We start from the raw sequence: 22091 nt of genomic DNA, 5'->3' as shown, positions 1-22091 counted from the left end.
TGGTCCGCATTCCATTCTCATTTTCAGTTTTAAATTGCAAAATTGTCAACCTCATGAGGAGATTTCAAAGAATAAAATGCATGATTACTGCAGCTTATTGTCACATCTACAACATACTTAAGTTTCAAAGGAAATGAAGCAAAATCAGCTGAGATAAAGGTGCTTAAACGTTGTCAAGTCAATGCATGGTTTCTAAAAAAATCACCTCCCATAGACATAACACGTAAACTTGTACGATTTTGCATCTTTACCTTTAAACACAATTTAAAGCATGATGACGTCATCAAATTTCAAAACTATGACATGGACTTGAAAGGCAAATGTTCAAAGTACAACATATCTGAATTTGGGATAATATTTAGCTTAAACAACAGAGATACGAGCAAATGAATCTCAGAAACAGTACCTTAAAAAAATTAATTCCACTTTTTTGATTTCAGATGACGATGTGATGACGTCATAATGTTTTATGGAAATAATGATACTTGAAACGTTATGTCCAATTTATATGCTTTTGTAATATGCAATAAAAACATAGGGTAACCAGACGTTTTAAAGAGCTATGGCGAAATAAACAAAGACATGTTTTTTCACTATATTTGCACATAGACGCGCAGGCGAAATTTGAACTTTGACGCAAGTGCAATGCTTTGTTATTTGTCAGAAACGATCAGAAATCAATGGATATTGTTACTCAAAGTATCAGGAATCCAAATCAGTCAAAAAAAGTGCATTTTCATGTTACTGACGCGCTGTGCACGCGAAAACGCGCGGACGGACGCGCACGCGCAAAATCGTTTGAAACGCTTAAATTTGTCTGAAACTTCGAGATTTCCCATTGGAAAGTTGTTTTGAGCCTTTTAAAAGTTTGACGCGCGCTTACGCGTCCTAGATGACGTCCTAGGTAATTAGGATCAGAGAAAGAAAGATAGAACGTGACCTGAACTTTATGTCCACCGAAAATGATACAGAAATGACCTTTAGTTATGAAGTTATGATCGATCATGTAACATGGTCCGAAAATCACAAAATGGCGCCTAGATGACGTCATAGATATGTTACTGTCATGAAAACCTTATTGTGGCTAGATATTGTCATGAGACATGTTCCCTGAAAATGTCATGTTATTCCGTAATGTCATTCTTGAGATATTGATGACACAAAATTGTCCAGAAAGAAAGAAGAATAAAAAGAAATAAAGAGAGATTTTGACAATCACAATAGGTGATACGCTGATAGCGTATCACCTAAAAAGAAGTCTGCTCTAGTCTATTTCTTTGTGGTCTGAAAGTGTCCTGGAATTCTTCATAATGTGCTAAGAAATGTTCAGTGTATTACATGTACCTTAATGAACACAACAAATTTGAATATATGCAAATGGCTAGAAAAGAATCATGGAGACAGATATGCCATGAGCAAATGGAAAGGCAGAGATATAGATACCGTAGACAAAATGTGTGTCATCCTGGACAAGCATATTCATGCATGTACACTGTAAGTACTGTATTTGAGGTACATCATCTCAAACAAATTAATCTCACAAATGATTAGGAGTTTCAATCTAAGAACCATGATTTTGTCTACTCCCCTTGTGCTGTGTTAGCATTTACTGTGTACGCCAAATATTTCGCAAGGTTTTTATTTTGCGCAAATTGCATGAGTCGGATGCCATTCACAAACTTTAAAAACGCACCAAAATATTAACTTTGGTACCGACATGAAAGCAGCGTGCTGGCATGTACATTTCTCTGTTTCTGTGCTCCACAGTTTTTTTTTTTTTTAATGTAACCATTCATGAATTTAACCAGTCACAAAACTGTTGAAGTCCCGATTCGCGAAAAAATTAGACTTGCTGAATATGTATGGCGTACATGTATACAGCATGCTGAATACAGTGCAGACCTACTGCTTTTTTTTCTCCTGGTAATGGGCAGCACACAATAAAATAGATTCACAAATATTGAGAAATGAGGTATGATTGCATGCATTTTAATTTTGGGGAGCCAAATTTCATGATATTAGAATGCATATCATCGCTGGGGCGACAAGACCTTGTATAGATCTACAAAATGTCAAATGTTCAGGAGAGCCGAAAAACATGGCAGCCAAAGCACTACAGCGAACGGGATAGCCTTTCCTTTGACATGCCGTAGTGGCTTCATTTTTGGAGTAAGACAGTTGGAATTTGGACAGGACATCACTTAACCTATTATTTGACTATTAATCCAAAAAAAGTCATTTTCACCAAAATTGCAGATACAAGGTCTTGTCACCCCAGTGACAATATGAAAGTTCTTGTCTACAATATATGTATTGATTGTTAAAGGCAACTTGCAAAAATTTTGTGCATACAAAATGTGAACATTTAGAACACTTGGCAGCATCTGCCATGCAATGTTGGTATCAAGTGATTTAAACTTAAAACTCAATTGTGAAAGTGATGAGTACATTTTATGCATGATTTCATACCCAGTTTGTCAGTTCTGGATGGCATGTAGGGTGCTTCAATTTGACAGATGGAACAGATCTACAATGTACAAAATGTTTTAAATCTTTCAGTTGCTTTTACTTGCTGTGTTGATGTGGTGATTGTTTTCAGGTTGTGATGATGTTCATGATTTATATCAAACATTCTAGGATTTGTAAAATTGGTGCTCAGCCAGGCCAGTTGCTTTCATTGATATGAGGTGAATCACCTTTTCCAAACAATGTCTATTGGTTTTCCATTCAATGAGCTGGTATTGTGTGTTTTGGGTCTTCTTCAAGAACCTTCCAAGTGATCTTTGCATTGTGCCTCTGTTGCTTAACTGCAAGAGAGAGGGAACCCCAGAGAATTGATACCTATACACCTCGGATGGTGTGTAGCAAAATTGATCACAATGGTGCTAGCATTGCCAAAGAGAGGTCAGTGTATGGTGCCATGCCCATTTGGAAATCCCAGACTAAGGTTGTCAATGCTGGCAACAAGCTGATTGTATGTCCTGCAGATTGTATGTTCCACAAACCACGGCCTGACCCATTAATGTTTGGCTCCATTGTACATCACTTTCAAGTGGCCTTGTTGTTTATTGTACATTAAGGTTTAACACGGTGAAGCCCCAGGGATACCATTATGCGTGACCAGTGCTACCGAGAACAAAGGTATATATGGTGTACGTGTGTCTGAGCCTTTTGCAAGATTCAAGGAGCATGAAGACTTAAAACTGAATGGTTGAATGTACAGGTATATGATCATTTCAAGTATATTTGAGAAGGAGCTCTTAAAAAGGGACACAAAAATATGCAAATTCGTTCAACTGGTTTTACTCATGAAGTCTTGCTTGAAATGATCAGCTGTGGTGAAAAGTTTGCAAGGGAGTTATTTATTTCCATTTTTTACATGTTTTGATGATACAGATGAACTTTGTTAAAACAAGGACCTAGAAACCGTGACAATTATGGATACCTTGCTTTCGGTTTCTTACTGTATCAGGCTACAAAATCAAATAAAAAGTATAGAGGGATGGAACCTGCAAAGGCACCTAATTGTTATAAGAGGGTTTTGCTATGTCCCACCTCTTTATATACTGAAGTTCTATTGCATAAAGCAGCAAGTTGCCTAATGTGCCCATGTTCATGTTGTTATTGTCATTTGATGCAGGCTCATGTGTACTCCATCGGAAAGACTCTACTCCAACTCATAGATACCTCAGAGTCTGACCAGACCAGTGGGAGCACCCTCCGAAACTTCCTCCAAAGGCTCACCTCAGATAACCCCAACTGTAGGCCCACACTCGGGGAGATCAGCAAGCTATGCAATGAACAGCTGAACGCAAACTCAGTACAACTCGCACTATACAGTTCCTGTAGTAATCATCAAAACGGTGGTAAGTATTTTGAGAGAAACATGCAAACCATTTGATTGCTGACTGCTGCGAAATTTTGTCAATTTACTGTCTATTTTTTGTGTGGGTGTCTGCGTGTCTGGAACAATGCAGGTGACTCCTGTTATAACAAAGTCCCCTAGACCAGCAGTTTTCTTTATAAAAAAAAATTGAAATTTCATCATGGCTAAACAAAAACGTGTATAAAGATGTATAGATCAGATGGTAATTTTTTTACCTGAACTTTTCCTTCATTGTATTAAGAATTTTAAAAAACCATGTTCATTATCAATGGTAGTGTACTGCATAATGATTAGTCAATAATTGAATCTATATTGTGTTGGCCAGACAATAGCAAGAGGAGTGTGAAACACATGAAGCATTTCATTATTATTCCACATTATGAATAACAAAAGCACCTGAAAGGATATCAGTTGAAATGAAAGTTGAATGAAATTATTTATAAAGGAAAGTTCAAGTGAAATCAACAAATTTTCTTATCAATGACCATGTTAAAATCAAAATATTAGTGAATTGAGTACTGTATTCGCCATGTATTTCGCGAGTCTAAATTTTCACGAATCGGGAGTGGTTAAATTTGCGATCGTGTAGTCCTGTACTGAACAGAGAAATGTACATGCGTACGTCACATTCACATCGGGATCAGAGTCAATATTTTCGCGTGTCTTTAATTTCGCGAATAGCACCTGACTCACGAAATTCTCAAAAATAACAACCTTGCGAAATATTCGGCGTATACAGTATTGTAAGACCATAGACAGCCTTCTTGTTCCTGTTTTCTATTTTATCTTGTTCCCTTAAAGGGACTGTACAGTACTGGCTGAGGTAGGGATTCATGTTTTTAACATTCCTAAGTGAGATAATGAGAAACCTCTTATGAAATATGAAAGAGCATGTAATTTTAAGAAGGATTCAACGTTTATTTGATGAAAATTGGTCTTCAAATGGCTGAGATATCCCTAAAAGTGATAATAATAAAAGGCGACATGCCCCAACTTTAGTAGGATCTCTTTGTTTCACCTTGTTTTTGGATATCTCAGACATTTCAAAACTGATTTTCATCAAATAAACTTTTGATACCCCTTAGAATCGCATGCTCCTTGACATCTCATAGAGTGGTTTCTGAATATCTCGCAAAATGTTAAAAGCTAAATCCTCACCCCGACCAGAACTGTGCACACCCTTTAATATCGTGAGTGTATTCTGCTCTGACAATGTACTTTGATGAAAATTTTTATCATGACAAGGCTCTTGTCTTTTCATGATAAAACATTATTCAAGACGAAGTCAATACATTATAACAAGCCATGTTAAGAAGAGTTACTCTAGAAACATTTTATTTCATTCCTTTTAATGGAAATTTAAAGTTTGTATGTATGAAGGGGCATATGTAATTGCTTTCTCATAGGTCATACATTTTCCAAAACTTCTTGTTTCAGACGCTGACCCAAAGAAGGGAGGAATTAATGATGTAGGGGAACAGGAAGAAGAGAGCTCTAAGGAGACTGACGCAGCAGACCATGTGACCAGCACAATCCAGTCAGCTGTAAGCCCACAACCTCAGGCTGATTCAGAATCCACGCCCAATCCAGAATCACAAGGCCCAGTGCGCATCAAAAATGCCTTCATCCAGCAATCCATCCCAGATTCCGCTCTTCTGAAGCCAGTTCCAATCAGGGGCAGGCCGGTGGTAACAGTTCCTCACTTTGTCAAGTCATCGCAAGTTGGGTCTGCCTTACAGAAACGAGCTGCCTTGAACAGGGCAACTCATGCCAAGATGGCATCGGGAGGTGGCGGTCCCCTCCGACCACCAAGTCTCGACGCCTTTGGGAACCTGTCAGAGCGTGCTCAGGAGATTTTGAAGAAAATCTACTCAGGGGACAACACTCCTGTGTACGAGAACAAAGGGACATCAAAATTGGGGTCAGATTCAGACTTGTTCAAATCCACTGGGGACGGGTTTTCCTCTGGAAGTTTCCCTGGTGGCAATGAGAACAAGTACCAGCAGACCAAGAGGAATTCATTAGGATCTACCACTGATGCCTTTGTGCTGCCACGAAGCTTGAGCTTGCAGGAGGAATACTTCACAGGAAGGAATAGCCTTGGAAGTCATGGCTCAAGTGAACGATCAAAGAGTGCAGATTCTGACGACCCAAACAAGATTGAGGGAATAAACATCACACCTGATCCACCTGTCATCAAAGTGTCTCGTGCTTCCTTTGAAGCTCTTCCAGAGGAACAGAGGAATTCATTGCAGTCCAGTGTGACAGCGAATAAGGTATCGAATGCGTTGACAAAGTTCATGAAGTCCAGACAGATTGTAGGTGCTGTCAGCAAACCTGACGAAAGGACGTTTGGTGGTCAGAATGATCTGAGAGGACATCAAGGTGTGCTACATGGGAGCGGAGAACGCTCCTTTTCATCGGGAGGAACAGATGATGAATTTTCAAGTGGGCACATGACCGATGCAGACTTGTACATCTTGGATGACCCCTGGTTTGAGACGGAGTCCGAGAATGAAGGAGACAGCAGCATCTTGTCCAGGATACGGTCCAATAGCATTGCCACGTGCCATACTTTCAGTTCAAAGTCGTCAGCATTTCGTGCGCCACAGATGAAATCAGGTGGCAGCAGGAAATCCAGCCTCTCAAACATTGCTGAAATAAAGGAGGAGGACCAAAAGCAAGATTCATCATACTCTAACATCAAGGACCTTGCACTAATGAGGCATAGGAGTATAAGTCATACTGGTACCTCCAGAGCAAACCCACATCTTGAGAGAGATGCCAAGCTCTTCACTCCAATTGTTCTGGACAACAATACAGCTACAATATTGGACAGGCCTGTAAAATCTCCCATTGTGGATGAGGCCAAAATAAAGGCAAAGAAAGCAATGGAACTCATCAAACTTGATCTTAAGGCACCAAGAAAAGAGAAGCCACCCCCTACAATGCTTCAAGATATAGAAAATGATGCAGCTGATTTTTTGTCATCTGAAGCGAGTGACAATCCAGTACAGAATATCCATGAACATGAAAAAAGCAAGGACACTGAAACAACTCCAAAGAAGTCAGAGGAATCAAACAAGCTTCTGGGTGAAGAACTTTCAAGTGATCAGAAATTAAAGCTTTTATTTCATAAACATGGCCTGGGTTCCCCCAAACCATCGCCCTACCCCTCTCCCAACCCTGTACCCAAAGTAGCCATTCCATCAGAGCTGGCAGATATCTCATCTTCCAAAGCCATCTCAGAAAACCATGGAATGTCATCACTGGCAACAAGTATGCCACATGCTCAAGAGAAGGACCTGAGTGAGCGCAAATTGCCAAAGGATCAGAGTATTATCCACCCTGTAACGGGCGTCCTTCGACAAAGTGACCATGATGTTGTGGAAAGTACATCTTGTGGTTCACCAGTATTCAAGATGAGGTCAGTGACAGTAGTTCAGCATTCCCCTCTTACCACTGCCGCCAGTTTTTCTCCTGTTCAAATTCCAGGTGTGGAAGATAAGCCAGAAATCTTGTCAGAGAGCAAAGGAATTGCTTCAAAGAGTCTTTCATTAGCTACCAAAGAAAGCGTCAATGAGAACCATGAAAATGTCAACAAACAGATCATCGCCAGTCAACGTAATAAGCAAGAGACACTAGATTTGGGCCCTCAGGGACAAATGAAATTGTCTGAGATTGCCCAGGATGAGAATAAGATGGAATCATTATCAAAGCCTGCTATTGAGACATCAGCCCCAGTGGCCAGTGTCAACCATGTGCATGAGGCCAAGGTGCAATCAGAAAATGGTGCTGTCAGTCTTGTAGAGGGAACGTCATTGCCAGTGACTGCCCATGGGAGCACAGCTGCACAGTCCCCTCTACAGCAAGGAACTGTTCTCACTTTGGATCCCTCTTCAGGCTTCGATGCAAGTTCATTAACTCTGAATGCTGGCAATGGTCAGGGGTTGAACTTTCCCATTCAGGTACAGCTGCAGCAAGATCCTCAAACAGGCTTGTTCAGGGTTGTACCAGTTGGCATTCCCCTGCAGGGACTTCCCTTGCAGATTGGATCACCCCAGACCGTGTCTTCCGGGCAGTCAGTAGGCGGTGGTAGCGATGCCGTCTTATCTCCCGTGCAGGCCCAAACCCCTAGCCCTACATTCTATCTTGGAACATCCACCCCAGTCAGCGATGGCAAGCCGACGCCTGTCAGGACAGTACCCAGGAAAAAGAAACATGCAGACACCAGCAGTGACCCAGACTCCTCCCTCTTGCCACAGAGGCAGCATCGTAGTCTGACAGACCGAAAGAGAGACCATACCAAGAAGAGGGCAGAGAGGTCAAAGTACGCCGTGTCTCCACACAAGAAGGCTTTGGGCAAGCTTGCAACCAGTCATCTCACCACCGACTCTGAGAGCAGTGAATCCTCATTTTCCAGTCCTGCCCCAAATGGGGTTCTGGAGAAAGGCCAAACCAAGCCTCATCGGAGGAAACCCACAAAGGCATCCTCAGCCAGTTCTTCACATGGTGATTCTGACTCTAGGAAAGAAAGGCACCGAGAACAATGTAAGTGATATGAAATGATATACAGTATATAAATAAAGATTTAGCGATTTGAACAGAAAGTTTTAATTGCGTGGTAAACTCTATTTAGGCTTCAGACATGCAAAGAGCCAATGCTGAGCTTAAGAGCATGAATACTTGAAAAATGAAGAGTAAGGAGAAAGTGCAGTGGTGCAGCTCAGGGTCAAGTACAGAGCTTGTGTTTGCCAGTGCAGAAATGTGATGTGTAAAGTTGATGCAGTGTTGTTCTTACTAGAAGGTAGCCTTTTGAGATGCTCAATGATGTTTTTTTCTCTTACTGATTTATGCTCCAATGATTTTTTTTTTTTCGTGTACTGATTTCATGTGCAAGAAGACCTATCATTTGTTTGGGTAATGTTTTTTCTCTTAAAAAACTGACAGCAAACGGTTCCAGATCACCAAGGGTAGAGAGATTGAGGGTGGAAGGGAACCGATCCCACGCCAGATCACAGAGCAAGTCCCGCGACAGAAGCAGGCAAGCAGTGTCATCTGCCCTGACCAAGACTGGAATGACCACTCTTCAGGTGGGCGTCCAAGGTCAGTCCCAGCTCAGCCAGCTGACGGACGACATGGACGACACTCGGCCGATCCAGGCCACCCAGATGCCAAGCTCGCCCATGTCCGTATCCATGTCATCGCCCTCCAGGGATAGTGGGGTCAACCTGCGCTACGCGACGTCCAGTGGGGAGGACCTGCCAACCGTCCAGGAGGTCCAGCTTGCCGATGCCCTGCAAGGCAATGCGCACCTCAAGAAGGTTATCCGCCAGATCAGGCAGGCCTTTGCATTCGATGGATACCTCGAGAATGGAGTGGAAGACTTGCACATGGGTACGTGTTACATTGCTTTGGTATACTTCATTCCTATTGGCTCTCTATCAATAGTAATGCTATGTGACGTAATCACCATTAGCCACCAACCTTTCTATGGTGGCCATCTGTCTACAAAGGCCATCTTTTTGTGTTTGTCTTTAGCAGTCACTACACACAGGGTTGTCAGTATCACTGTACAATCTTTGATCTTTAAAGTGACATTGATTTATGAGTGGAGGGAGTTAAGGTCTTTTGCTGCAGGAAGAGCAACACTCTGTCACAAGAGTGTATAGGGTCGCAATGTTTGGAAAACTGTAGCTGACATTTATTGATTCCTGTGGCCAATTTACAATTTAAGACTTGATGAGGCAGCAAATTTCTATAACCCTCGCCCCACGAGCCATTTATCTCGTAGGACCCTGTGTCTGCTTTCACAGAACGCAGCGTCATTATGTGTATTCTGCTTGAGTGCACTCGCAATATATTAAAGAATCAATACATTCTACCAAGAGATTCTCGAGATCTCTGATATTGTTTTTATTATCTGCATCGTAAGTGTCATCAGTCAAGCAGCATATATGCTTATTTGAGTGAAGGATATGAATATTTAAAGAAATGTTTGCTACCAAACTGAGGTAAAAGGTTTCCTGCATGGCACTTGCCAAGAATTCACACTAAATTGCACAAATGCTTACAGAAAAACAATAAATGCTATGCGAAAAAGAATCATGGAGCTGATAATAAAAGAAATAGTTTATCATATTATACAGAAGACCAGTCTTGAGATCTATAATTCAGACATCTGCAGAATGATACTTTTCATGGATTTATGGAAAGTTTACTTTCATTAATGGTATCAAGATTACTTCAGGAGCAATATAGCATAGAAATATATTAAAGTAACAGAACTCTGTAAAGAAAGTAAAAGATATGCTCCCATAATCAATGTCTGTGAGGTCAGGCAGGATGAAATCAAGTTTTGTTAAGTGTCGTTGTGTGAGGAGGCTTTTTTTTTTTTAGTGCTAGCTTTAAAATGTCACATTGATATGAATATCGAGTACCTAGTAAACGAACTCAGCTTCACACTGTGGATAATTGAACCTTGGATATGTTTGCCACAATATTTCATTTCTTCCACATGAATATGCAACAACTCATTACTTGGGAACCACCAAAAAACCGGTTTACTTGCATATCATAATTCAAAAAAGTCGCTCTGGGCATCTAGAAAACTGGCTTGAGGCTTGCCTTGCAAAGCAACAAACAGTGCATGTAAAGTAGATTCCTAGAATTGAAATGAATCGAACAACTCATTGTCAGATCGTCTGGGAGGTATATTCATAACTTCAAACACACCTGTGTAGGCAAACTGGCCAATTGTATTCCCTTACAAGCACACGTCTGTTTTGACCATGAAGTAGAAGAAAATCCATTCTAAACATGACAGAAAGAATGTGAAATAGCTTACCTGGGAGACAATCAATACTGCAATAAAGACAATTGTTAGACAAATAGAAGACAAGATTTGGATGGTCAGTATTGATTAGGAGCCCACAAACCAGCTCTCAATGAAACAAAAGACAAGTGGCACGGGCGGGTGTCTGATGCCTTGGATTCGGCTGAAACAGACCAAGGACACATTGTGTGTTGCTAGCATCACTGCTGTCTAGCATGCTGATGGAATGTTTCATAGATTATGTACTCTCCATGCTTCTCAAAGATAAGGTGAAATGTCGCACCATGGTTGACTTATACTGGATTTGTAGAGTAAGAAGCAAATAGGTGGAGAATTCCTCATCTGACTTTATACTAGTATTTAAGTTTACAGAATGTGCTTCACATATTTCCATAAAAGTTTCCTTTTTTATTCAATAGTCACATGTGTATATTATGTGGACTGATAATAGCATGGTCCGCAATTCTCCTTGTAACTAGCACACAGCCATTCACTAAATTACCTGTTTTGAAACGAAACTTAAAGAGAAGATATTATTATTCACATCAAGTCATATATTTGTATTGTTTGACCCAAATATTCACTCATTTTCCTTTCTTGTTTTTTTTACTCAACCAAAAACATAAAAGAAGAAATTGCACATTTTACATCAGGTTTATGTATACAAGTTACGTAGGTGAAATGACCGGGCTGATATTTTTGTCCTTTTCTGTTTTTTGAGGTGAGGGGAGGGGGTTGCAGTTACAAGCCATCTATGTTAACCTGTCAGATTGTCCTAAGAATGTTATCATTCATTGCTATTGTACAGGGGGACAAATTTCCAGCCCTGTTCAGTGCATATTGTAAATACACTGAAGATACATGTCAGATGATTTGCTTATACAAGCCCAGACCAATGCAGATTAAGTGAGTATTACCCTACCTGTGGTATTGGTCCAGTTTCTTGACTACTAATGTCCAAATGTACAAATGTATCTTCATGTAGCCGAGTACATCGCATCACTGGCCAGTGTCACATGGGTCACGTTTGCCAGCGCCGTAACAGAGAAATTCTGCGACCTCTACTGGGAGGAGGACTTACTGGAAGGGCTGTATGAAGCTGTCAACGGCCAGAAGCCAGTGAAACCTGCTACTTTGTAAGTTCACTCTACCACACCAGTCAAAGGTCATGCTTAAAGGGACAGTTTCAGTTTGGTTGTTGTTGTTGTTGTTTTTTTTTTTGGGGGGGGGGGGGCTGGTTGTTAAGTCGCTTTTTTTTTCTGTCACATATTTTGACATTGTGTCTTAATGGCATCATAAGGAAATATGTCTGACATGTGTCTATTTTTTTTTTGTACAATGCTTATGGTAGTACAACAGTATAATTTGTGATCATCCTGCATGTCTCAAAAGCTCACTTGGTATAAAACAAATCTTGTCGAAAGAGCCAAACTCTTGTTCATTTGTCACTACATTGCAAAGAAGAGTTTACATTGTACACTACAATTGAAAGCAAAAAATGATGCAATTTAATAGTAGTTATGATTGACTTGATATTTGACTGTCTGTGTATTGCAGGAAAACACCATCATCCCAAACAAAACCTAGTGTGGGAAGAAGAAAGTCCAAAGAAAATGTATCTGAGCAAGGAAGACAGAAGCCCTCCTCCTCAGCCGAGAAATCTAGCAAGGAAGGCAGCAGGACTACCTCAAAATCAAAGGATCGGACTGAAGGCAAGAGTGCATCTGTGGAGAGAAAGACAGGCAGTGGCAGTAAAAGCAGTGGTAAACGGTCAGAGGAGCCAAAGTCAAAACGACCAGAAAGTCTCAAGGAAGAACAGCCCGACAGTGCAAAGAAAACTCCTGCAGAGAGGAAAACAGCAGCAGCAGAGAAAGACAGGCGGAAAAAGTCATCAAAGGAAGATGGGAGCAAGGAAAGGAGGATATCATCTTCTTCAACTGAGACACCGCGGCCGTCGTCTTCATCGTCAAAGCGGGATAGATCATTGCAGAGGGGTAACCATGAATCTGAGGAAAGGGTCACTTCTCCCTCTCAGAAATCTGGAGATCAGAAGCACAAGAGATTTGAATCAACGGAGAAGCAACTCAGCGGTGCTGTGGCCAAGGTACCGCCTGGGTCACCGAGGGCCACAAGGCATCGGACAAGCAAAGAGAAGACACAAGAACAGGAGAAGGAGAGGCGTACACACCGTGAGAAGACGGGAACCCAAGATGTGGCCGCAAGCGATGGGAAGGGTCATGGAGTAGGCAAAGACAAAAAGGGAAGCAGGGAAGGGAGAGAACCCCGGGAGGGAAGATCAAGCAGGCAAGCCAGGAAAGCTGGGAGCAGGGAGACACTGCCTAAGGTGGATGAACAGGAGGTCCCAGACGCCTCACTTACAACTCAAGCGGGTGCCAAAGCAAAAGGGGCGACACCTTCTGTACAGGAGCGGGCTCCTTCTCAGAACAGCATGGTGCAGTCGAGGGAGTCCCTGCTCTCCTCTTCAAAGGACTCTCTATACATGGACCGGTCTCTGCTCAGCCAGGCAAGCCAGGACTCCACCGCAGGGAAGCTGGAGGAGAGCATGATGTCAAGCACAAGTGACCTCTCCGCCAGCCTCCCATTATCACCACCGACGAGCCCGCCCAGCACGTCCACGCCCAACCTCAACTCAACTCTCCCCATCACCAAGTCTGAATTGAACCAGTCCAGGCTTGTGCAGTCCAGTGTGACACCCAAAGGCAGTCAGCAAGCACCCCTCAGTAGTGCAGGTCGCCGGGACAGCATTGCTTCCTTCAGCAGCACCTCGTCGGGAACGTCCTCAAGGACCCAGCAGAGCCATATGAGCAGCTCCATAGCAGACTCGTCCTCCATGATGGAAACGTCGGTGGAGGAGGGCAGACTGGTGGTACCCGGTGGCGTCATGTGGTGTGGGGATCGGGTGGACCCATCAGTAGCGGAGTATGCCCAGAATCTGACTGGCTTTGGGGACACCCAGAACACCATAGAGAGCAAGATATTGGTGAGAGTCCTTTCATCAGTGCCATGTTGTACCCTATGCAGTTTCATCATCAGTAGTTTCATCATTTCAAGTATGCATGTCTGTCATTGCACCTTTAGGTTGCTAGTGCGCAAACAATATTGTTGACTTTTTCTAATCACTGGGAAAAATTTTACAAGTATAAAGTATTGGGGATCTTGAATCATTGAACACTAATTTTATGTAATCTAATCAGAGAGTGTACATTATGAGGTTGGTAAAATTGTGGAATGATGGGGAAAAGTTGGAAATGCTTTTCTGATTCTAGGAATATTTTCTTGTTTACATGTGATGCATATGTGGTTTGAAATGCAATTTCCCGCATCATCACCATTAATGTTTTCATTGTGATTTTCTCTGCCCCTGAAATTGATATGCCATCTCTCTTGAAATCCTTTCCATCTTCCAATCTGGCCTTGCAGGAAGTGGACCAGCAGCTGACCCTCGAGAAGCGGTCGCGCAACAAGACGGCCAAGTTCTACCGCAAGCTGCAGGAGAAGGGTTCCTCCGACAAGGCCATGGTCTCCAAGGTGGGCCAGGACCTGGCGGAGACCACCCAGAAGATCGAGTTCCTGGAGTCCGCCAAGCGGCACCTGGAGATGCTCTTTGCTGAGCAGTGGGGGCTGGAGTTCAGCCTGCTCTACTCCCTGGCCACCATGTGAGTGATGAGAGGGAGAATTTACCCTCAAAGAGTTGTTGTAATGAAAGACATCTGCCTGGCTAATGCTGCAGATTGGCAGATCTAAATGAAATTTGAACATGAAACTTCAGAGAAATATGCAACTGTTTGAAAGATGGAATATCATAAAACAGGGCACTCTATGGTTTGTTAGCGGCTCTTTTGTCCATTGGCTAATTACATTGAATGTGATGTTTAATAATATCTATTTCTTTTAATGTATGCCTTGGCAAATAGTTATCAAATCAGGGACATATCTATAATTACACTTAAGCAGGTGTGGCTCTTGAAAGTACATGCCATATTGGGCTCACTTGTAAGACAAGATAAAGTATTTGAGTGGTAAGTACAATTTGTGCAGCAATTTAGAGGGAGTGTGTGAGTTCAAAGAATTTGGCAAGGCAGCTAACAGTTTCTACAAATCAGCGGACATTCTCTTTCATCACAAGAGAAACATTTAACTTATAAAGTTTCCTATGATTTCTGGACGTATTAATTTCATGTTAAAGACCAGTATGGTGAACATTATGCTGAGAAGGAAATTTCTAGGGCCAAGAAATATGTAACATGTCATCAAGACACATACCGGTACTGTGTTTGTGAATATTGTGTGTAGAAATCCAATCATTTACTTCCTTGGCCAACATATAACTTCTTGACAATTAAAGAAAAAAGAAAAATCAACTTCCTCTGCCGTTCTGGATCTTTATGAACACATATTGTGGTATTTTATATTGTTATGGAGTGTGATGCAACATCTGTTGTCAAAATAACAACCGTCTTGGTTGTGGTAGCATTATGGTACAACATGTGAAACACTTTTGTGTATATACATCAGTATGTTCATAATGTTTGCACCATTTTTTTCTATAACAGATCTGTGGGTGAGATGTTGACCAGGAGGCCCGATAACCCTCTGCTGACCATCCACACCATGAGAGTGACCACCACGCTGCAGGCCGGAGAAACCAAGGGACTTTTCTCCTATCTTTACGCAAGGTAAACTAGTAGTGATCTCTCACAAATATGAAATTGAGTTAAAGGAAGTCATCGGCATGTGATACTAATTTTGGTGACATGTAGATGATGATAATTGCAAAGATAATGATGAAGGTGATTGGTCATGTGGATGCTTATGGTGTTGGCAACAATGGTGATCATAGTGGTGGTGATACCAATGAAAGTGATTTTGATAGTGGTGGTGGTAGTGGTAGTGGGTGTCACTGATGGTGCCAGCAATAACTATTTGTGTCAGTGAAGGAGTGGGGATTGCAGTGATGATGACGATGATGATGATGACGACGATGGTGATTACAGTGATGATGATGACGGTGATGATGATGATGATTCTGGTTAAGACGATGAAACTGACGAAAGTGATCGGAATGATTCTACAGCTGTGATTCATATTCTTAGCATATTGATGTCAACTTAATATAACTGAAAAATCAGGAAATAGCAAAACACATTGTCACACATTGTCAACAAGAACAACACCAAGGATATGTACAACCCAAACTGTTTGAAGTTGAAACTTATTGTGTGACACTGTAAATCACTGAGATAGAAATGGCAGTGATTCAGTTCATCTTTAAAAGAAACGTCATAAATTGTGAGAATATGTTTATGGGTTCAAAATGAAACTTGCTCCCAGAATATCAGTTCCTGACCTGACACTTGTTAGTTATATAGATATATTATCATATAGGTATGAAAATGAAAGGATGATGAACGGATGTCTCACAACTTCTTTCTTCTTTCTCTCTCATACCCTAATCCAGGCAAGCACTGTTGGATGGATACTTGCCTCATTTCTTCTATACCTACCACTACTTTGCCACCTGTCGGGAACTGCTAAACTTCCTCACCAGCAGGTTTATGGTTGCGTGCAGGTAAGACTATTGTTCTTGCTCTCCTACGCCTGTTTTTTGCTTTTATTGGTTTTTATTGTTTTGTAATGAAGAACACTAGAGGCTGCAGTGTTTGCTTAAAGTTTGACACATAAAACTTTAAATTGCCAAGATATTGTTATTCTTAACCCGTTGAGGACGGTTTGATTTTGCTGCAACACGCATTTCCCATAGACACCTGCCCGAGTATACTCTGGACTCGTCCTCAACGGGTTAAGAGGGTTTGTGCATGGCACACCCAGCGCTCATATGTAATGGTTTAGCACTCCTTTGATGTCTGACTTGTAACTAGTCTGTAGATATCATCAGAGCCAATGAATTTCTTCATCATAAATGATGAAACTGCATAGATATGTATCAGTGACCATGTCTCTATTCATTTTGCAGCATGAGGACACTGTATGGGGAGAGTGATTTCTCTACGGCCATCATAGCCCGGACCTTGGACATCTTGCATGTATGGGTGGAGGGCTTCTTCGACATAGATTTCCGACCAGACTCCGGTCTACTGCAGGACCTGGTCCTATTCGTCACAGAAAAGGTAAGCTGAAGTTCACAAGAGGTGAAAACTAGTTCCAAGTGAATTCAAAACCCTTAAAATGTTTATAAATCAACACTGTCAAGCCTTCATCGTGGTATTGATGGTGACAATGGCAACAGAGTGGAAACAAAAGAAAGAAAGAAAAAATCCTGCTTGTAACTTAAATTGATATGTTGATTTTGTGCTCTGGTTCTTCGTGGACTGGAATCAGTGAGCAAATATGTTGTCATGATCTGACTTGAGACAATGGTTGTTCCTCCCTGTCCTTTTCTAGATTGTCCCCATGGAGCCCCAGAGTAAGTTCCTGGTCCAGCTCCTTGAGAGAAGACAGCAGGAGGCCCTTAACGGTCTGACTTCCGTCGCCGCCAGGGTTCAGAACTCCGAAAACGCCTCAGGGCTACCCAGCACAAATAAGACCATGGTAAGCCTGGCCCAAAGGTGACAGCCAAAGTGTTGTTGCATTCACTGTGAGAAGGGATTTTATCCTGTCTGTCGATTCTAGATTGAGAGCCCTTCACTGCTTTGGGCTGACAAAATCTGCATGGAATAAAAAGGCAGCTGTAGAGTAGTCTGAATGTCTTAGCACCACCAATCTTGCAATGACTTGACATTTTGGGTTAAGAATATAAATCAGCTTTTTAATTGGCTGAAATTTTGCATTTGCAATTGATCTCTTAACAAAGCTGACTCTTGTAACACCTATCACTCTGTTTACATGTCTATCTGCCTAGCCGTCTGTGCTGCCTCTGTCTATCTTGTAAAGTCTGTAATCATCTTTTCATGTATCATTTCTAAAAATCTGCCCATTCATTTTTTAATAAGACCATTGATGCAGGCATTCACGTATCTATCTGTTTCCCTTTCTATCTTATGTTTTTGTTAACTTCCATACTTCATTCCTCTGTTAATCAATTAATCTTCCACTTTAACTGTCTCTGTCATTCTGTGTGTCTCTATCTCTCTGAATGCTCCGTAGCATTGTTCTACGATCTTCCTCATGAATCTGTCTTGTCTCTCCATCCAAACAGCCCCTGCCCTGGCAAGCTGGGGGCGGTTCCCACTTGGAGAAGGGAGGTGGTGGTGGTAGTGGGGGCTTCAAGGCCACCCTCATGGCTTGCTTCATTAGGAAGCCAGCCAAGCAGCAGGAGATGACCGCCTACAACCCCACCCCTCCCCGCCAGTCCGAGGGCTTCCACCTGAGTGAGCACACCTCGCAGACCGTTGCCCAGGTCTTGACCCTCATCCAACAGGTGAACTTTGACCCTCGAGCACAGGGAGTTTCCCCCGGCATCCTTTCGTTGACCCTGTGATCACTCAAAAAGGATTCAGAGATTGTGATTCAGTCGGTGTGTGCAAATATCAATGAAAAATCACTGATATTGCATAGAGACTATAAACATTTGCTAAATATTAATTAGCCTAACTTAAGAATGATTCCTATTTTCAAGATCAAGCAACAACAAAAGTGATTGCTGTAAGATTGACTAGTGAGAATATGTATGTTACCTAGGTTACATGCTCTTTGTGCTGCCGAGAGGCTTGAACCAGAACTTCTGTTTCATGGAATGTACTAAATCATCAGCAAAAAGATCAATTAAACTGGTTTATGTCACACAACTGAATATTAAAGAGTGTGAGCAACTTGTGGCATAACTTTATTCTGTATGTTCCCCTCCTCTTTTTTTATTTCCCCACCAGTCTCTGTTCATCAAGGTTCATCCCGTCCACTACCTCAACTCCCGCTGCAAGGGTATCGGTGTCAAAGACACCACAAAGTCTCCCTACTCAATCAAGGTCCAGCCCTCGCCCCCTCCCACTGGGAGCAAAACCGATGGGCTGGTGTCCGGCGAGGGAGGCGTGGAGACCAAGAGCCTGTTTGCAGAAACCGTGGCTGAGGGGAAGGAGATCCGGGACCTGATTGACCTTGGGGAGGTGGTGTCCCACTGGGTCTCTGCAGAAGTCGTGTCCTCCAGCTCAGCCAAGGTAAATTTTCTCCAAAGCTCCTGATGTTTGGTGTCAGTTTCTTGTCCGTGAATGACCTATGTGTCCCTCGAAGTAATATCATGCAAGCCGCGTCAGTTTTTCTGTTATCCCGTTGTTACTTGCATTTTACCTATTCATACATCATATCGTAACACATTTTTCGCTTTCTTTTATATTAGACATTACCATAGTTGTTCATGTCTTATAAAGAAGTGGTATGCAAAACAGTGAAAACAGATATTCTATATGTAAATTATCGCATTATTTGCAGCTGGTGCATCCTTGAAATCCCACCTTGATTGCTGGGACATCAAGAAAATTCTTCATGATATTGGCACTCAATTTATTTCTATTTAATCTTTTACTTCTTCCAGGCGCAGGTTGCCATCCTGAGCAAGTTCATCTCTGCAGCCAAGACATGTTTTGAACTGCGCAACTTTGCCACCTGTGTGCAGATTCTGGATGGCCTGGATAACGTTATCGTCAGACAGGTTCCTGTGAGTGACACATTTTATAGATCCTCATCTAGTCCTCAGAACCATTGTTTCTAAATTGTTGAGGCCTCTTCCCAAGCATCCCTCTGCGAACTTTTGATTGCTGTTAATGTAAAATATTTGTATCATTACCTCCGCCAAGGGAGGAGGTTATGTTTTCGTTACCGTTGGTTTGTTGGTTTGTTCGTTAGTTCGTTTGTGAGTGACACATTTTATAGATCCTCATCTAGTCCTCAGAACCATTGTTTCTAAATTGTTGAGGCCTCTTCCCAAGCATCCCTCTGCGAACTTTTGATTGCTGTTAATGTAAAATATTTGTATCATCACCTCCGCCAAGGGAGGAGGTTATGTTTTCGTTACCGTTGGTTTGTTGGTTTGTTCGTTAGTTCGTTTGTTCGTTCGTTCATTCTTTTGTTCGTTCGTTCGTTCGTTCGTTCGTTCGTTCGTTTGTCTGTGGGCAAAATAACTCAAAAAGTAGATAACGGATTGGGATGAAACTTGTAGGAAAGGTTGAGAATGACACAAGTAACAAACGATTAACTTTTGGTAGTGATCTGAGAATTTTGGGGGAATTTATGAAGGACTTTTTATATTTTGGCAGGTAGGGTCAATGAACTTGGGAGTTCAGGCTGTGCGTATTTGAGGTTTGCATGTGCGCACTAAAGTGCGTGCTCTAGTTTCTGCTAGGGTGAGGCGCGCTGTGCAGCTGAGGGTTTATGACGTAACAAGGGCTTCTATATTGGGAAATCGGGAGACTTTCAGCACACTATTATAAACACTTTCAGCATGCTATAGTATAAGTACGTATGGGTGGAAATCACTGATATCCCTATGGAAGAACAAGATCAGTGATGGAAATGAGCTGCATGCTTGGCGGAGGTCTGCGCTCTCAGAGTGCTTCTCTAGTTGTAAGAATGTTTTACTTGTCTACAGATACTACTAACGAGTGTATACATGTATGTCCTTCGTGTCCTCATGTGGTTAGTTTATGTTTTGTGCTAAGCAGGCATAATGAGAACACAGTATTTAAATTTTCAAGTGATTACTCATCTTCCACCAAGACTGTGGAAGTGGATTTTTTCATAATCGTAAACCATGGCCAAGTTTGTTAACACTTTGTGCGCTCTGAGAGCCGATTGGCACCCGATTGTCACAAAAAGCCCCGTAGTATTGTATACACTGGCCAAACCCCTTGGCAGAAAAAGGGTTAAAATCAGATCAGATCAGATCAAATTTGATAAAATTAGATCCAACTTTTAAAACCAAGTCGGGGCAATCTCCAGGATACCAGCTTTCAATATATTCTCCCTGTCATTCGCCTCCCTCGACAACAGGCATGGCGGGACATCCCCTCCAAGGTGGTGGCGGTGTACGAGGACCTCAATGCCTCCAGGATTCTCCTGCAGGGAGACAGTGAGTACCTGGTGAGGGGGGAGAAGCACAAAACCTGCCCCACCCTGCCAGCCACCCTCCTCTTTCTGCTCCACGTCCAGCAGCAGGAAATTGGGGGCTTTCAGCTGACCAACGGCATGCGCAAGTGGACCAAACTCAGGTGGGTGCCATGGCAACCGTGTTTCAGAAACCTCAAGCTTTTCTCGATCTTTCCTCATATGAATCCATCCACATCCTTAGACCTCTATTACAATTGCGGGTACACAGTCCAATGTCAGTTATGCGGCCATTGCTTTTTCGTATCTCTCTTTAAGCGGGAAATGTTCGAACACTTGATTGTGTTTTCCTTGCATTTTTATTTTGAAATCTTTAATCAATAGTGAAACTACTTAGTGAAACTAAAAAAAAAATGATATTGCACATACTAGGCAGTTAAAGAGCTAGGACCTATTTGCCAATCACTAGTGATATTGTGTACATTCAAATTGTATGATCATGGAGATAAGAGAGAAACATTCCAGGCTTAGGGCCTATCATCTTTTTTTTTTTAATTTGTAAGCCATTATGAGTGTAGGTAAAAGGAAATAAGAAATCAGATTTCTTCAGATGATCGCTAAAGTGTTTTATGATGTTCCAATCTGAAAGTAGATGATATAGTAAACCTACATTTCTACATTCTAGTTTTTTAATTTGTATTATTTTTGTTTTTTCCCTCTATGGACACATTGTTATTTGTTGTCCCAACTTGACTGTGATGCTCTTTAATATGTTTGCCAATGTGTCATCCCAGGTCTATTGCCAAGCTAGTGGACCAGATACGCATGTTCCAGGAGCACTCGTACTCCTTTGAGCTGGACCCAGGCCTGGAGGGGTTGCTACGGCAACGGATGGAGGAGTTCAGCAGCCAGGATATTCACGTCCTGGCTGCCCGCCACAGCTCCAACTACCACCAGCTGTCCTCGGACAACAAGGGACGCAAGCTGGCCTCAGCCTTCCAGAAGATGACCGTTGGTAGGCACTGAATGCCTCATTCCCGGACAGAGACAAATTTCTTGATCTACCTCCTGTTTATTTATTTATTCAATTTATCATTATTATTATTATTATCATCGTTCTGCTCAGTCAAAATGCTCCTTCTACCAATCATTATGAAGGTGATGTTAAATGTCATGCTGCTACAGCCAAGATTTTGTTAGAAATGTCTCATGTTCTGGCTTGAGAAACAGTCGGTCTCGTATGTTCGTAATGATTCTACTAAAGCATTTGCAGGCAGTGAATAAAGAGCAAGTCAAGTGGTACTAACACTGATCTATTTTCATAAAATCATTGTGCAGAGGAAACTCACAAATACA

The 22091-nt window shown here is 42.0% G+C and overlaps 1 protein-coding gene across 1 annotated transcript; it reads left to right on the top strand.

The window, feature by feature from the left end:
- Positions 1-2854: 2854 nt before the first annotated feature.
- Positions 2855-21776, top strand: LOC139717806 (uncharacterized). Its single transcript, XM_071629305.1, has 16 exons — positions 2855-2974; positions 3641-3866; positions 5324-8437; positions 8837-9283; positions 11707-11857; positions 12279-13722; positions 14163-14398; positions 15296-15418; positions 16201-16311; positions 16717-16870; positions 17145-17291; positions 17899-18120; positions 18569-18853; positions 19228-19350; positions 20682-20899; positions 21530-21776. Exons 1-16 carry the CDS (start codon positions 2855-2857, stop codon positions 21759-21761), a joined length of 7353 nt encoding a protein of 2450 aa, XP_071485406.1. The 3' UTR covers positions 21762-21776.
- Positions 21777-22091: the final 315 nt, after the last annotated feature.

This window comes from Diadema antillarum, unplaced genomic scaffold, assembly GCF_040938485.1.
Source record: "Diadema antillarum isolate AM-2024a unplaced genomic scaffold, OU_Dant_1.0 scf00000083, whole genome shotgun sequence".
Taxonomy (NCBI): domain Eukaryota; kingdom Metazoa; phylum Echinodermata; class Echinoidea; order Diadematoida; family Diadematidae; genus Diadema; species Diadema antillarum.
The sequence above is the reverse complement of the archived record's forward strand: the minus strand, read 5'-3'. Positions and strand labels throughout refer to the sequence as shown.

Excerpts from the sequence above, each read along its gene's own strand:
- LOC139717806 (XM_071629305.1), top strand. The coding sequence starts at position 2,855 with ATGGTGTGTAGCAAAATTGATCACAATGGTGCTAGCATTGCCAAAGAG. Across the intron at positions 9,284-11,706 it reads AGTGGAAGACTTGCACATGG|CCGAGTACATCGCATCACTG; the intron begins GTACGTGTTACA and ends ATCTTCATGTAG. Across the intron at positions 18,121-18,568 it reads TCTTGACCCTCATCCAACAG|TCTCTGTTCATCAAGGTTCA; the intron begins GTGAACTTTGAC and ends TTTCCCCACCAG.